This window comes from Scyliorhinus torazame, chromosome 2, assembly GCF_047496885.1.
Source record: "Scyliorhinus torazame isolate Kashiwa2021f chromosome 2, sScyTor2.1, whole genome shotgun sequence".
In the NCBI taxonomy this organism is placed as follows: domain Eukaryota; kingdom Metazoa; phylum Chordata; class Chondrichthyes; order Carcharhiniformes; family Scyliorhinidae; genus Scyliorhinus; species Scyliorhinus torazame.
Genome location: NC_092708.1, coordinates 84,154,035 through 84,170,109, shown reverse-complemented (window position 1 = coordinate 84,170,109; position 16,075 = coordinate 84,154,035). Strand labels below are relative to the sequence as shown.

General features: G+C 51.2%; 1 protein-coding gene across 23 annotated transcripts in view; it reads right to left on the bottom strand.

Annotated features, from left to right (window-relative positions):
* The window catches only part of LOC140389119 (mucin-13-like), a 206,150-nt gene that overhangs the window by 164,132 nt on the left and 25,943 nt on the right, over positions 1 to 16,075 (bottom strand). For 22 of the 23 annotated variants that reach the window (XM_072473324.1, XM_072473279.1, XM_072473344.1 and 19 more), the window contains exon 4: positions 7,137 to 7,163. The exons of the other annotated variant lie outside the window; for it this stretch is intronic. In XM_072473324.1, the coding sequence (XP_072329425.1) occupies positions 7,137 to 7,163 (27 nt within the window). The remainder of the gene's footprint in view (positions 1 to 7,136; positions 7,164 to 16,075) is intronic. 23 annotated transcript variants of the gene reach the window in all.

The following is a 16,075-nucleotide window of genomic DNA, read 5'->3' as shown; positions in this document are numbered from 1 at the left end:
TCGTCTACCTGTTCAGTCACCTTCTCAAAGAACTCGATAAGGTTTGTGAGGCATGACCTACCCTTCACAAAGCCATGCTGACTATCCCTGATCATATTATTCCTATCTAGATGATTATAAATCTTGTCTCTTATAATGCCCTCCAAGACTTTACCCACTACAGACGTGAGGCTCACCGGTCTATAGTTGCCGGGGTTGTCTCTGCTCCCCTTTTTGAACAAAGGGACCACATTTGCTATCCTCCAGTCCTCTGGCACTATTCCTGTATCCAATGATGACATAAAAATCAAAGCCAATGGTCCAGCAATCTCTTCCCTGGCCTCCCAGAGAATCCTAGGATAAATCCCATCAGGCCCCGGGGACTTATCTATTTTCAGCCTGTCCAGAATTGCCAACACCTCTTCCCTACTTACCTCAATGCCATCTAATCTATTTACCTGGAGCTCAGCATTCTCCTCCACAACATTATCTTTTTCCTGAGTGAATACTGACGAAAAATATTCATTTAGTATCTCGCCTATCTCTTCAGACTCTACACACAACTTCCCATCCCTGTCCTTGACTGGTCCTACTCTGTCCCTAGTCATTCGCTTATTCCTGACATACCTATAGAAAGCTTTTGGGTTTTCCTTGATCCTTCCTGCCAAATACTTCTCATGTCCCCTCCTTGCTCGTCTTAGCTCTCTCTTTAGATCCTTCCTCGCTACCTTGTAACTATCCATCGCCCCAACTGAAACTTCACACCTCATCTTCACATAGGCCTCCTTCTTCCTCTTAACAAGAGATTCCACTTCTTTGGTAAACCACGGTTCCCTCGCTCGGCACCTTCCTCCCTGCCTGACCGGTACATACTTATCAAGAACACGCAATAGCTGATCCTTGAACAAGCTCCACTTATCCAGTGTGTCCAAAACTTGCAGCCTACTTCTCCACCTTATCCCCCCCAAGTCACGTCTAATGGCATCATAATTTCCCTTCCCCCAGCTATAACTCTTGCCCTGCGGTGTATACTTATCCCTTTCCATCCTTAACGTAAACGTCACCGAATTGTGGTCACTGTCCCCAAAGTGCTCACCTACCTCCAAATCCAACACCTGGCCTGGTTCATTACCCAAAACCAAATCCAATGTGGCCTCACCTCTTGTTGGCCTGTCAACAAACTGTGTCAGGAAACACTCCTGCACACACTGAACAAAAAACGACCCATCTAATGTACTCGAACTATATCTTTTCCAGTCAATATTTGGAAAGTTAAAGTCTCCCATAATAACTACCCTGTTACTTTCGCTCATATCCAGGATCATCTTCGCCATCCTTTCCTCTACATCCCTAGAACTATTTGGAGGCCTATAGAAAACTCCCAACAGGGTGACCTCTCCTTTCCTGTTTCTAACCTCAGCCCATACTACCTCGGAAGACGAGTCCCCATCTAGCATCCTCTCCGCCACCGTAATACTGCTCTTGACTAGCAGCGCCACACCTCCCCCTCTTTTGCCTCCTTCCCTGAGCTTACTAAAACACCTAAACCCCGGAACCTGCAACATCCATTCCTGTCCCTGCTCTATCCACGTCTCCGAAATGGCCACAACATCGAAGTCCCAGGTACCAACCCATGCTGCCAGTTCCCCTACCTTATTTCGTATACTCCTGGCATTGAAGTAGACACACTTCAAACCACCTACCTGAACACTGGCCCCCTCCTCCGACGTCAAATCTGTGCTCCTGACCTCTATACTCTCATTCTCCCTTACCCTAAAACTACAATCCAGGTTCCCATGCCCCTGCTGCATTAGTTTAAACCCCCCCAAAGAGCACTAACAAATCTCCCCCCCAGGATATTTGTGCCCCGCAGGTTCAGATGTAGACCATCCTGTCTGTAGAGGTCCCACCTTCCCCAGAAAGCGCCCCAGTTATCCAGAAATCTGAATCCCTCCCACCTGCACCATCCCTGTAGCCACGTGTTTAATTGCTCTCTCTCCCTATTCCTCATCTCACTATCACGTGGCACGGGCAACAACCCAGAGATAACAACTCTGTTTGTTCTAGTTCTGAGCTTCCATCCTAGCTCCCTGAAAGCCTGCCTGACATCCTTATCCCCTTTCCTACCTATGTCGTTAGTGCCAATGTGGACCACGACTTGGGGCTGCTCCCCCTCCCCCTTAAGGACCCGGAAAACACGATCCGAGACATCACGTACCCTTGCACCTGGGAGGCAACATACCAAACGTGAGTCTCTCACGCTCCCACAAAATCTCCTATCTGTGCCCCTGACTATAGAGTCCCCAATTACTAATGCTCTGCTCCTCTCCCCCCTTCCCTTCTGAGCAACAGGGACAGACTCTGTGCCAGAGGTCTGTACCCCATGGCTTACCCCTGGTAAGTCGTCCCCCCCACAAGTATCCAAAGCGGTATACTTGTTTCTCAGGGGAACGACCGCAGGGGATCCCTGCACTGACTGTTTTTTCCCCGTCCCTCTTACAGTTACCCATCTATCTCCAATCTTTGGTGTAACTAATTCCCTGAAGCTGCTATCTATGACCCCCTCTGCCTCCCGAATGATCCGAAGTTCTTCCAACTCCAGCTCCAGTTCCCTAACTCGGTCTTGGAGGAGCTGGAGATGGCAGCACTTCCTGCAGGTAAAATCAGCAGGGACACTAACGGCATCCCTCACCTCAAACATCCTGCAGGAGGAACATTGCACTCCCTTCCCTGCCATTCCTCTAACTTTCTACCAAGATCTGGCTAACAACTAAATTAAAAAAAAAATTTTATATATAAAAAAAAAATAAAGAATAAAAATTATTAATAACAATAATAAAATATGGTAAAATATGGTACTTACCTCAGACCAATGGGTTTTATTATTAGGTTAGAGGAGGAGGGCGGGTGGGAGACACTACACGTGTAGTGTCTCGGGTTTCCTCTCCACCAGAATTTATTGGTGAGGGTCTTCCCAGACGTCCGCGGGTCGACTTCCTGTTCCCACCTTAAACACTAGAATTTAAAAAAAATTTATTTAAAGGAGAAACTTACCTCCCAGAGGCCCCGCTGTGTGTTATTGAACATAAAGGCTACCGACCGTTGGTTAGTGAGGAGAGTGAAACTCCTGCCGGCCAGGTAATGCCTCCAATGCCACCCAGCTTCAATGATAGCTTGGGCCTCTTTTTTGACGGATGAGTGCCGAATTTCTGAGGCATGAAGGGTGCGGGAAAAGAGTGCCACGGGTCTGCCTGCCTAATTGAGCGTGGCGGCTAGGGCGACGTCCAATGCGTCGCTCTCTACTTGAAAGGGCAGTGTCTCGTCTACTGCGTGCATCCCAGCCTTGGCAATATCGGCTCTGATACGGGCGAAGGCCTGCTGTGCCTCGGCCGTCAGGGAAAAATGGGTGGACTGAATGAGTGTCTTGTCCGCAAAGTTTGGGACCCACTGGGCGTAGTACGAGAAGAACCCCAAGCAGCGTTTGAGGGCCTTGGGGCAGTGGGGGAGGGGAAGCTCCATGAGGGGGCGCATGCGGTCGGGATCGGGCCCCAGAACTCCATTCTGGACCACATAGTCGAGTATGGCTAGCAGGGTCGTGCTAAACACGAACATCTCCTTGTTGTAGGGAGGTTGAGGAGAGTGGCGGTGTGGAGAAATTTGGCACGGTTGGCATCGTGGTCCTGCTGGTCATGGCTGCAGATGGTGACGTTGTCTAGATGTGGGAAGGTGGCCCGCAAACCGTACCAGTCGACCATTCGGTCCATCTCCTTTTGGAAGACCGAGACCCCGTTAGCGACGCCGAAGGGAACCCTGAGGAAGTGATACAGACGACCGTCCACCTCAAAAGCGGTGTATGGACGGTCTGATTTACGAATGAGGAGCTGGTGGTAGGCGGATTTGAAGTCTACCGTTGAGAAGACCAGGTACTGTGCAATCTGATTGACCATATCAGATATGCGTGGGAGGGGGTACGCGTCGAGCTCCGTGTACCTATTGATGGTCTGGCTGTAGTCCATGACAATTCTGTGTTTCTCCCCAGTTTTAACGACTACCACTTGGGATCTCCAGGGGCTGTTGCTGTCCTCGATAATGCCCTCCCGAAGCAGCCGCTGGACCTCGGACCTGATGAAGGTCCTTTCCTGGGTGCTGTACTGTCTGCTCCTGCTGGCGATGAGTTTGCAATCCGGATTTAGATTGGCAAAGAGGGAAGGCAGATCGACCTTTAGGGTCGCGAGGCCGCACACAGTGAGGGGTGGTAGGGGCCTGCCGAATTTGAGGGTTAGGCTCTGGAGGTTATACTGGAAGTCCAGGCCGAGTAGTAGGGCAGCACAGAAGTTAGGGAGGACGTAGAGGCGGAAGCCGCTGAATTCTACGTCCTGGGCCGTGAGTGTGACCGTGCAGAAGCCCCGGATCGCAACGGAATGAGATCCGGAGTACAGGGAAATTCTTTGGTTGGTGGGGTGTACCGCGAGTGAGCAGCACCTTACCGTATCCGGGTGTATGAAGCTTTCTGTGCTCCCGGAGTCCAGCAGGCAAGAGGTCACGTTGCTGTTGATTTTTACACTGGTCGATGCGGTGGCCAGGTTGTGCGGACGAGACTGGTCGATCGTCACTGAGGTGAGTCGTGGTCGGTCGTCGCTGATGTCGGATGATGGGGAGCCTGGGGGGCCCAGGTCCTGGAATGCTGTCGATGTCCATGTCCCGTGGGGGAGACAAGATGGCGGCACCTGAAGCTCCTGCGGGGGACAAAATGGCGACGCCCATGGGCCGTACGTTGCGGGGGTTGGGCAAGATGGCAGCGCCCATGGGCCACACGTGGACTGAGGGGGAGGAGATGGTGGCACCCACTGGCCGCGCGTGGTCCAGGGAGATGAAGGTGGCGGCACCCATTGTGTGTAGGTTAGGGGGGTGGGGGCAATAGCGGCGACTGCGCGGGCCTGGCACACCGCGGTGAAGTGCCCCTTTTTGCCGCAAGCCTTGCAAAGGGCAGCGCGGGCCGGGCAGCATTGGTGAGGGAGCTTCTGCTGGCCGCAGAAGTAATATCGGAGACCACCGGGGTGCGCGGGCTGGCGTGTGGCGCAGGCGTACTGGCTGGGTAAGGCCCCCGCTGGGCCGGCCGTCTGTGGGGTTCACGAGGGGTAGGAGGGGTGGGCCGCGCGGCTGGTGGGGTAGGCATGAATGTTACGTGAGGCAACCGTCATGGAGAGCGCTAGCTTCTTTTTTTCAGCTAGGTCGAGCGAGGCCCCTTCTAACGGTCTTTGGCGTATGAGGTCCGACCCAATCCCTGTTACGAACGTGTTTGTCCCGCATAAGAAGGTTGGAATGTTCAGTGGCCGTAACGGCCTAACAGTCAGCGTCCCGGATGAGTGGGATTAGGGCCCGCCGGAAGTCTTCTATGGACTCACCAGGGAGTTGAGAGCGAGTGGCCAGTACGTGCCTGGCGAAGAACGTGTTCGTTTTCTGTGCGTAGTTTTCTTTGAGAAGCGCCATGGTGACCGCGTAGTTCGGGGCATCCTGGATCAGTGGAAACACGTTGGAGCTCAACCTTGAGCACAGGATCTGTATCTTCTGAGCCTCCGGAACAGGGGTGGTCGCTGAGTTTATGTACGCCTCGAAGCAAGCTAGCCAGTGATTAAAGTCCTTTTGGTGTCGCTTGATTGCGGATCCAGCTGCAGGCGATCTGGTTTGATTCGGAGGTCCATCTTTTAGAAAATCTTAGAGCAATAAATTGAGGCACGATCAATTGAACAAAGACTAGAGTTGGATACAACTGAAGCTTTATTGCTCTAAGATGTGTGGCCTCACACAGCAGCTGGCGAAATGGCTGCTGAATGGAGGACACGCATAATTATACTCTGCCTACTGGGCGGAGCCAGCAGGCAGGGACTACCAGCGACCTGCAGTACAGGTCCTAACTTACATCACCTAATACAGGTGCAACAGTGGTTTACCACAATGTGGTGTACAAGGACTTCCAGGGGACAGTTGATACGGGGTCGCTCAAAAGACTTGTGAGGAAACTTATAGCTCATTGAATAAAAGAAACAGTTACACCATGGATAGAAAATGGGCTGAGTGACAGAAAACAGAGCGTAGTGGCTACCGGATGTTCTATGGGCTGGTAGAAATTTGTAGTGGTGTTCCCCAGAGATCAACGATCGGACCGTTGCGTCTCCTGTTATACATTAATGATATAGACTTTAGTGTACAGGGCACAGTTTTAATGTTTTCGGATGAAAACAATACAACTTTAATGTGTGTACAGGAGCACAGCGACCTGAGTGTATATGTGCGTGAGTCATAACTAAAGGATTGGATGCGAGAGTGGTTAATAGAGGAGACAGACTCCTTTTGATTAAAACTGGCAGAATACAAGAGCAATGAGGTTATCACAAACGTGTACAAAGACACTAGTTCAGCCTAACCTGGAAGACTGCGGCATTGTGCCCAAATCTTTGAGAAGAAGGTGAAGATGGCGGTGCCCACTGGCCGCGCGTGGTCCAGGGAGGTGAAGATGGCGGTGCCACTGGCTGCGCGTGGTCCAGGGAGGTGAAGATGGCGGTGCCACTGGCTGCGCGTGGTCCAGGGAGGTGAAGATGGCGGTGCCACTGGCTGCGCGTGGTCCAGGGAGGTGAAGATGACGGTGCCACTGGCCGCGCGTGGTCCAGGGAGGTGAAGATGGCGGTGCCACTGGCCGCGCGTGGTCCAGGGAGATGAAGGTGGCGGTGCCACTGGCCGCGCGTGGTCCAGGGAGGTGAAGATGGCGGTGCCACTGGCCGCGCGTGGTCCAGGGAGGTGAAGGTGGCGGTGCCACTGGCCGCACGTGGTCCAGGGAGATGAAGATGGTGGCACCCATTGTGTGTAGGTTAGGGGGGGTGGGGGCAATAGCGGCGACTGCGCGGGCCTGCCACACTGCGGCGAAGTGCCCCTTTTTGCCGCAAGCCTTGCAAAGGGCAGCGCGGGCCGGGCAGCAGTCTTCTTCTGCTCAGTCAGAAGAAAATGAAGAGGGTGCAGAAAAGTTCAGAAAAGTTTCAGGAGAATGGTTCCAGGGATGAAAAACTTTTCTAAAGTGACACATTCATGAAATCTCATTTTTGATTTTCAGCAAACATTCCTACCCCTGAAATTACAGCCACAAGCCTATGTATAGAGCATACCTGTGTTGGGGTTTGAGGATGGTCCTACTGTAAGAGAGAAATGTAACATGTTTAGTTGGAACATTCATATCAATTGTATCGAATTTTGGAGGGACTTCCTGGAAAAGAAAACGTTATAATCTTTGCTGTTTTGTGACATGCTTAATACATTTTGAACACATGTTGATTTCGTAAAGAAAGCCAGCATGGATTGCTGCAGGGAAAATAGTATTTAACTAACTTGCTGGACATTTGTGAACAGGAAACAGAGGGAAACAATGATTGCACCATAGTTGATGTGGCGTACAAGGACTTCCAGTAGACAGTTGATACGGGGTCGCACAAAAGTCTTGTGAGGCCCTCGCCACGGTGGCGCTCCCATCCCCACCCAAAAAACACTCCAGCAGCCCGGTGGTAATAGCCACCCTCCAGTCCTGGAACCAACTACGGCAACAATTTGGCCTGACCAGAATGTCGGGTAAAGCTCCCATCTGCAACAAACATAGGTTCACACCAGCACTGACTGACGCCACCTTCAAAAGGTGGGGACAGGACAGAAGGACACTGACAGTCAGGGACCTACACACGGACGGCAGGATCGCAACACTGGGCGAACTGACAGAGAAATTCCAGCTAGCCAGGGGGAACGAGCTAAGGTACCTGCAACTAAAAAACTTCCTACGAAAGGAGACAGGGACATACCCACAACCGCCACGACAGACACTTCTGGAAGAGTTACTGGACGCAAGCATACTAGATAAAGGAAACTGTAGTGACATGTATGACCATCCTAACTGTAGCAACACAAAGAACACCACATGGTACCAGGTGTTTATTTCTACAAATAATAAGCAGTTGGATAAGGCAGGTTAACTTTTAGAACATTGAAGAAAACAATCATGCAGCTACGACGATCAGACGATCTACACAGAAGACAAATCGTAAGATGGAGATGCTCAAGAAGCCTGACCACTTCAGGACAAATGGTAAACTATGTCAAAACTGGGCTTTCTTCAAACAGCAGTTTGAAGTTTTCCTATCTGCCTCCATGCTAGAAAACTGTTTGGAATAATATCGGCATCTGAAACCTTTCATAGGACTATAGACACTGTAATCAAAGAGATTCGGGGGGTAAGAGTCTATGTTGATGACGCCATCATCTGGTCCAAAACACCAGAAGAGCATTGTGATAGGCTCAAAAAATTGTTTGACGGAGTTCAGCACTATTGATCAAATTGTATTGTGACAAATGTCAGTTGGGGATCCACAAATTGACATTTTTAGGCGATATCATATCACAGGAAGGAATTTGACCGGATCCAGACAAGATCAAGGCCATGGGGGAAATGCCGGTTCGTAGGGACAAGAAAGCGATTCTGTGAATGCTAGGCGTGGTAAACGTCATGGGGAAATTCATTCCCAACTTATCCAATCGTAAAAGAGCTCTACGTAACCTCTGAAAGAAAAAATTTGATTTTAAATGGACACCTGAACATGCAGCTGAGTGGCAAGACACGAAAACAGCTCTGAATACTGCTCTACCGTTGATGTTCTATGACTCGACGAAGGAAATGAAAATCTCCACTGATGCCAGCAAACAGGGCATTGGTGCAGTCCTCCTCCAGAAAGATGATAAGGATAAGTGGAAACCTATTGCATATGCATCTCGATCGATGACTCGTACAGAGCAAAAATATGCGCAAATTGAAAAAAAGAGTGCCTTGGTCTCTTAACAGGAATCACAACATTTCATAACCATGTTTATAAGTTGCCACATTTCATTGTTGAGACTGATCACAGACTGGTAGTTAACATCATCAAAAAAGACCTCAACGAGATGTCTCCACATCTTCAGAGAATGATGATGAAGCTAAGACACTAAGGGCATCACGGTAGCATAGTTGTTAGCACAGTTGCTTCACAGCTCCGGGGTCCCAGGTTCGATTCTCGGCTGGGTCACTGTCTGTGCGGAGTCTGCACGTTCTCTCTGTGTTTGCGTGGGTTTCCTCCGGGTGCTCCGGTTTCCTCCCACTGTCCAAAGATGTGCAGGTTAGGTGGATTGGCTATGCTAAATTACGGTTAGTGTCCAAAAATGGTTAGGTGGTGTTCTGGGGATAGAGTGGAGGTGTGGGGATAGGGTGGAGGTGTGGGGAAAGGCTGGAGGTATGTGGTTAGATTGGGTGCTCTTTCCAAGGGTCGGTGCAGACTCGATGGGCCGAATGGCCTCCTTCTGCACTGTAAATTCTATGATTCTATTTCACACTAATCTACACACCAGGGAAAGACATAGCCATTGATGATACCTAATCCAGAGCCACAAATGATTCTGACACATCAGATTCAGATATTGTACACAGTGTGGAAGCATGAGCCGCATTTGTTGCTGAGATGCTACCGTATCTGACAGAAGACTACAAATGACCAAAGAAGAAACAGTAAAGGACCTGATACTCCAGAAGGTAATCGAATACCTGATGCACGATCAATTGCACAAAGACTAAAGTTGGGTACAACTGTGGCTTTATTACAGTCAGATGTGTGGCCTCCTGCTGCAGCTGGTGAAATGGCAGGGCACTGGAGGTCATGCATATTTATACAGTTCTCCCTGGGCGGAGCCAGCCGGTAGGAGCTACCGGCGAACCTGTAGTGCAGGTCCTACCTTACATCTCCTATTACAGTGGATCACCACATTCACCCCCTGTTAAAAATGAGTCCGGCGGGGGTGACGTGAAACTATATACAATTAGTGCAATTATGTACAGTGGAAGGGAAAGAAAAGTCCATGTTGACGGCCTGGAGTCCGTCAAAGATTCAGCCGGTCCGGTACTTTGGTGCTTCGTTGGGAGCGGCGTAATGGTGGTGGCGAAGTCGGTGCTGCCGGTGGTGGAGGTGGCACCGATGGCGGTGCTGATGCTGGCCAGTCATCGGGGAACTCTGGGAATTCCTCTTCAGAAGTCCTCTTCGTCCTCTTGTGCGGAAAAGAGATGGGGGGGGGGTCTGGTGGGGTCAATATTGGGAGCAGAGCCTTACCGTATCTGCGTAAACGAAGCTTTCGGTGCTCCCGGAGTCCAGCAGGCACGAGGTCGCGTGGCTGTTGATTTTAACCGTCGTCGACGCGGTGGCCAGGTTGTGGGGGCAAGATTCGCCCAGCGTCATCGAAGCGAGCTGCGGGTAGCCATCGGATGCTTCGGGTGGCGAGCGTGTGCGGCTCCGATGTTGGGATGTCCGGGGACCCTGTGGGGAACAAGATGGCGGCGCCCATGGTGCGCACATTGCGGGGTCGGGACAAGATGGGGCGCCCATCGGGCGCAAGTGGCCGAAGGGGGACAAGATGGCGGCGCCCATTGGTCACACATGGACCCGGGAGTAGAAGATGGCGGCTCCCATTGTGCATCTGGCGTGGGGGAGGGGGCGATAGCGGGTGCGATCGCAGCGACTGCGCGGGCCTGGCACACAGCCGCGAAGTGGCCCTTTTTACTGCAGGCTTTACAAACTGCAGTGCGGGCCGGGCAGTGTTGGCGGAGGTGCTTCTGCTGACCGCAGAAGTAGCAGCGGGGACCCCCAGGGTGCGTGGATCGGCGTGCGGCGCAGTCATATTGCGAAGGCAGGGGCCCGGCTGAGGAGGTCGTCGGCGGGGTCCAGGAGGGGTAGGAAGGGGTAGAAGGGTGGGCAGCGTGGCGGGAGAGGTACGATTGTACGTTATGGGATGCGACCATCATGGAGAGCGCCAAGGTTTTCGTCTCCGCCAGTTCTAGCGTGGCCCCTTCCAGCAATCGTTTTCGGATGCGGTCCGACGCAATCCCCGTCACGAAGGCATCGCGCATGAGGAAATTTGTGTGTTCGGCGGCAGTGACGGCCTGACAGTCACAGTCCCAGATGAGTGGACCTAGGGCCTGCCAGAAGTCTTCGATGGACTCGCCAGGTAGTTGCGAGCGGGTGGCAAGTACGTGCCTGGTGAAGAGCGTGTTTGCCTTCAACGCGTAGTGTTCTTTGAGGAGTTTAATTGCTTTTGTGTAAGTCTTGAATCAACGGGAACACGCTGGAGCTCAGTCTGGAGTACAGGACGTTTATCTTCTGAGCCTCCGTTGGCGCGAGGTCCGCCGCATTGTTGTAAGCCTCGAAACATGCTAGCCAGTGAGTAAAGTCTTTCCTGGCGTCGGGCGAGTAAGGATCCAGCTGCAGGCGATCGGGCTTAATTCGGATATCCATTCTGTGGAAAATCTGACTGTAATAAATTGATGCACGATCAATTGCACAAAGACTAAAGTTGGGTACAACTGTGGCTTTATTACAGTCAGATGTGTGGCCTCCTGCTGCAGCTGGCGAAATGGCAGGGGATGGAGGTCATGCATATTTATACAGTTCTCCCTGGGTGGAGCCAGCTGGCAGGAGCTACCGGCGAACCTGTGGTGCAGGTCCTACCTTACATCTCCTATTACAGTGGATCACCACAATATCCTCAAAGAAGTTTGGCCCAATGGATGTTGCTCAGCTTTTCGCAGTATCAAAGATGACCTCACAGTAATTGATGGCTTCCTACTCAAAGGAGACAGGAAAGTCATTCGTTCTTGCCTCTGACAGGGTATCTTGGACCAGATACACGAGGGTCATCAAGGTATTGAAAAATGTCATAGACGAGCAAGAAAATCTGTGTACTGGCCGGGAATCAACAAGGATGTGGACAATCATGTGCAGGAATGCAGCATTTACCAAATGCATCAGTCGGTGCAGTGCAAAGAAAGTATGGAACAAAATGAACTCACCGCCAATCCATGGATCAAAGTTGGCATGGATCTGTTCTACTTTAAGAATTGTGACTATCTAGTCATTATCGACTATTATTCCAACTATCCCGAGGTGGTTACGCTGAATAATTCAACGACAAGATCTGTAATACGAGCAGCAAAATCCATTTTTGCTCACCAAGGAATACCATTATACATTATATCTGACAATGGTCCTTGCTTCATCAGCTGTGAGTGGACACAATTTGCAGAAAGGTACAATTTTTAAAATTTATTTTAATAAACATTTTATTGAGGTAGTTTTGGTATTGTAACAACAACAAAATAAACAATGTACATGAAACTATAAACATAGTGCAGAAGCCGTCTCCCTTCCTTACAAATCCCACCTTTATTAACCCCCTACTCTAAGCTAAACTAACCCACCCCCCCCCCCCCCCTTCTGCTGACGATTAATTTTCCGCGAAGAAGTCGACGACCGGTTGCCACCTCCGGGCGAACCCGAACAGTGACCCTCTCAAGGCAAACTTGATTTTCTCCAAACAGAGAAAGCTAGCCATGTCCGATAGCCAGGTCTCCGACTTCGGGGGCTTTGAGTCCCTCCAAGCTAATAGTGTCCGTCCCCGGGCTACCAGGGAAACAAAGGCTAGAACATCTGCCTCTTTCTCCTCCTGGATTCCCGGGTCTTCCGACACCCCGAAAATCTCCACCTCTGGACTCAGCGCCACCCTTGTTTTTAACACCGTGGACATGACATCTGCAAACCCCTGCCAAAATCCCCTAAGCTTCGGACATGCCAAGAACATGTGGACATGGTTCGCTGGTCCTCCCGCACATTTTGCTCACCTGTCTTCCACCCCAAAGAATCTGCTCATCCGGGCCACTGTCATGTGAGCCCGATGAACGACCTTGAATTGTATCAGGCTGAACCTGGCACATGTTGCGGACGCATTGAGTCTACTCAACGCGTCCGCCCATAGACAATCCTCCATCTCCCCTCCCAGCTCCTCCTCCCACTTGCTCTTCAATTCCTCGGTCTGCATCTCCTCTGACCCCATAAGTTCCTTGTAAATGTCAGAGACGATTCCTTCTCCTACCCACCCTCTGGAAACTACCCTGTCCTGAATCCCCCTTAGTAGTAGGAGCAGGAAGGTTGACACCTGTTTACGTAGGAAGTCCAGCGCCCTCATACTCGGAAAGCTCCCCTCCATAAACATGTCCCCATCCTCTCAATCCCTGCTCTCTGCCATATCCAGAACCCCTCATCCACACTTCCTGGGGCAAACCGGTGATTATTACAGATTGGGGACCAGACCGATGCTCCCTCTGCTCCCACATGTCTCCTCCATTGCCCCAGACTCTCAGGGCCGCCACCACCACAGGGCTGGTGGAGTACCGTGCCGGCGGGAACGGCAGAGGCGCAGTTACCAACGCCCCAGACTGGTGCCCTTACATGAAGCCGCCTCCATACGCTCCCATGCCGACCCCTCCCCCACCACCCACTTCCTGATCATGGCTATATTCGCCGCCCAGTAATGGTTACTAAAATTTGGCAGCGCCAGCCCGCCCTCTCGCCGACTCCGCTCAAGCAATACCTTCCTTACTCGTGGGGTCTTGCCTGCCCTAACGAAGCCAGTGATCACTTTGTTGACCCGTTTAAAAAAGGACCGCGGAATAAAGATGGGGAGACATTGAAACACCAACAGGAATCTCGAGGACCGTCACCTTCACCGTCTGCACCCTCCCAGCCAGTGACAACGGAAGCGCGTCCCATCTCCGAAAATCGTCCTTCATTTGGTCTACTAGTCGGGCCAGATTTAATTTATGCAGCTGGTCCCATTCCCACGCCACTTGAATGCCTAGGTACCTAAAGTTTTCCCCTACTAATCTAAACAGCAGCTCCCCCAATCGCCTCTCCTGTCCCCTCGCCTAGACCGCAAACATCTCACTTTTCCCCATATTTAGCTTATACCCCGAAAACTGGCCAAATTCCCCGACAATCCTCATGATTTCTTCCATCCCCTCTATTGGGTTCGATACATACAGAAGCAGGTCGTCTGCATAGAACGAGACTCTGTGCTCCACCCGCACCCCCCCCCCCCCCCACCCCGGACCAGCCCCTTGAGGCTCTCAGAGCAATTGCCAACGGCTCTATAGATAGCGCGAACAACAGTGGGGAGAAGGGGCATCCGTGTCTCATCCCCCGGTGCAGTCTAAAATAGCCCGATGTTGTCCTATCCGTCCGTACGCTTGCCACAGGAGCCTGACACAGCAACCTGACCCAGTCAATAAAGCCCCGCCAAAATCCGAACCGTGCCAGTACCTCCCACAGGTAATCCCATTCTACCCGAGCAAAAGCCTTTTCTGCATCCATTGCGATCACTACCTCCACCTCCCTACCTTCCGGGGGCATCATGATCACATTTAACAACCTTCTTACATTGGCCACCAACTGCCTGCCCTTAACAAACCCCGTCTGGTCCTCCCCAATAACGTCCGGAACACAATCCTCAATCCTGGAGGACAAAATTTTGGCCAGCAATTTAGTATCCACATTCTACAGGGATATTGGCCTGTAGGACCCACACGGCTCTGGGTTCTTGTCCCACTTCAGAATCAGCGAAATCGTGGCCTGTGACTGTCATAATATGCACCCATGCATATCATGAGGTAAAAGCAGGCAGTGACAGGCACCCAGGTGAGCCAATCATTATACAGAACAGAACACAGCCAATCACAAGACAGGACACCAGAGGGGGGCTTCCAACTATAAAACACACGAGGCATAAGCACTTTACCTCTTTCCACTGGTGACAACTGTAGTGACAGTCAGGGTGTACAAATCATTCAACACCTTCTACACATGGATCAGAGGTAGCCTGGTCTAGATAGTTAATGCTAGTTTACTGAGAGTAGTAGAGAGTCAACCCACAGGCAGCTGTGTGCTTCGTTACTGAAGTTCAATAAATCTTATTGAACCAACGCCCATTTTTGGTGTATACTTGATCAGTTAACTGCATCGTGTGCAGTCCGTGTCACCCCAGGGTGAACAACACGACAGTGACATCGTCGGGGGCAGCACCCATCTTTCCCTTGCCTCATTGAACATCCTCATCAACACCAGCCCCAATATCCCAGAGAACCTTTTATAAAACTCCAATGGGTACCCGTCCGGCCCCAGGGTTTTACCCGATTGCATGGCCTTCAGACCCCCCCACTATCTCTTCCAACCCGATCAGGGCCCCCAGCCCTTCTACCAGCTCCCCGTCCACCTTTGTGAAATTCAGACCATCCAAGAAGTGCCTCATCCCCTCCGGCCCCATAGGGGGTTCCGACCTATACAGCCTACTGTAGAAATCCCTGAACACCTTATTCACCCCTGCTGAATCTCCAACCAGGTTCCCAGCTCCGTCATTTACTTTCCCTATCTCCCTGGCCTCCTCTCTCTTTCTAAGCTGCTGTGCAAGCATTCTGCTGGCCTTCTCTCCATGCTCATAGATCGCCCCCCTTCGCTTTTCAGGTGTTCTTTTTGGTGGATGTTGGCAATGTCTTTTTTTGTTGATGTGCACCTTTGTGGGATGGAGACGTGCTTGTTTGGGTTTTGGTGGGTGGGGTTGTTTTTTTTTCAGTTGGGTGAGTGTGTGGGGATTGTTAGATGAGAGAATTTGTTTGTATGAGCGGGGGGGAGGGGAGTGAGGGAACAATAGATGGGAGACTTTTTGGCACTGGGGGCGTGGGCCACCAAGGTAGCTGGGTGAGGTAGCTCATGGAAGCGCAGTGGGGGGGGGGTGCATATGTTTAGTTTACTATATGGGTTAGGTTTCAGAGTAGTGTTGCTGGGGGGAAGAGGGGTAGTTGTTCTGCTGACGATGGAGGGACTTTGGTGGAGGGACAATTAGGAGGTTGGTGGCATTGTGGACAGTGCGGAAGGATGTTACAAGTTACAGAGGGACATTGATAAGATGCAGCGCTGGGCTGAGAGGTGGCAAATGGAGTTTAATGCAGAAAAGTGTGAGGTGATTCATTTTGGAAGGAATAACAGGAAGACAGAGTACTGGGCGAATGGTAATATTCTTGGCAGTGTGCATGAGCAGAGAGATCTCGGTGTCCATGTACATAGATCCCTGAAAGTTGCCACCCAGGTTGAGAGGGTTGTTAAGAAGGCGTACGGTGTGTTAGCTTTTATTGGTAGAGGGATTGAGTTTCGGAGCAATG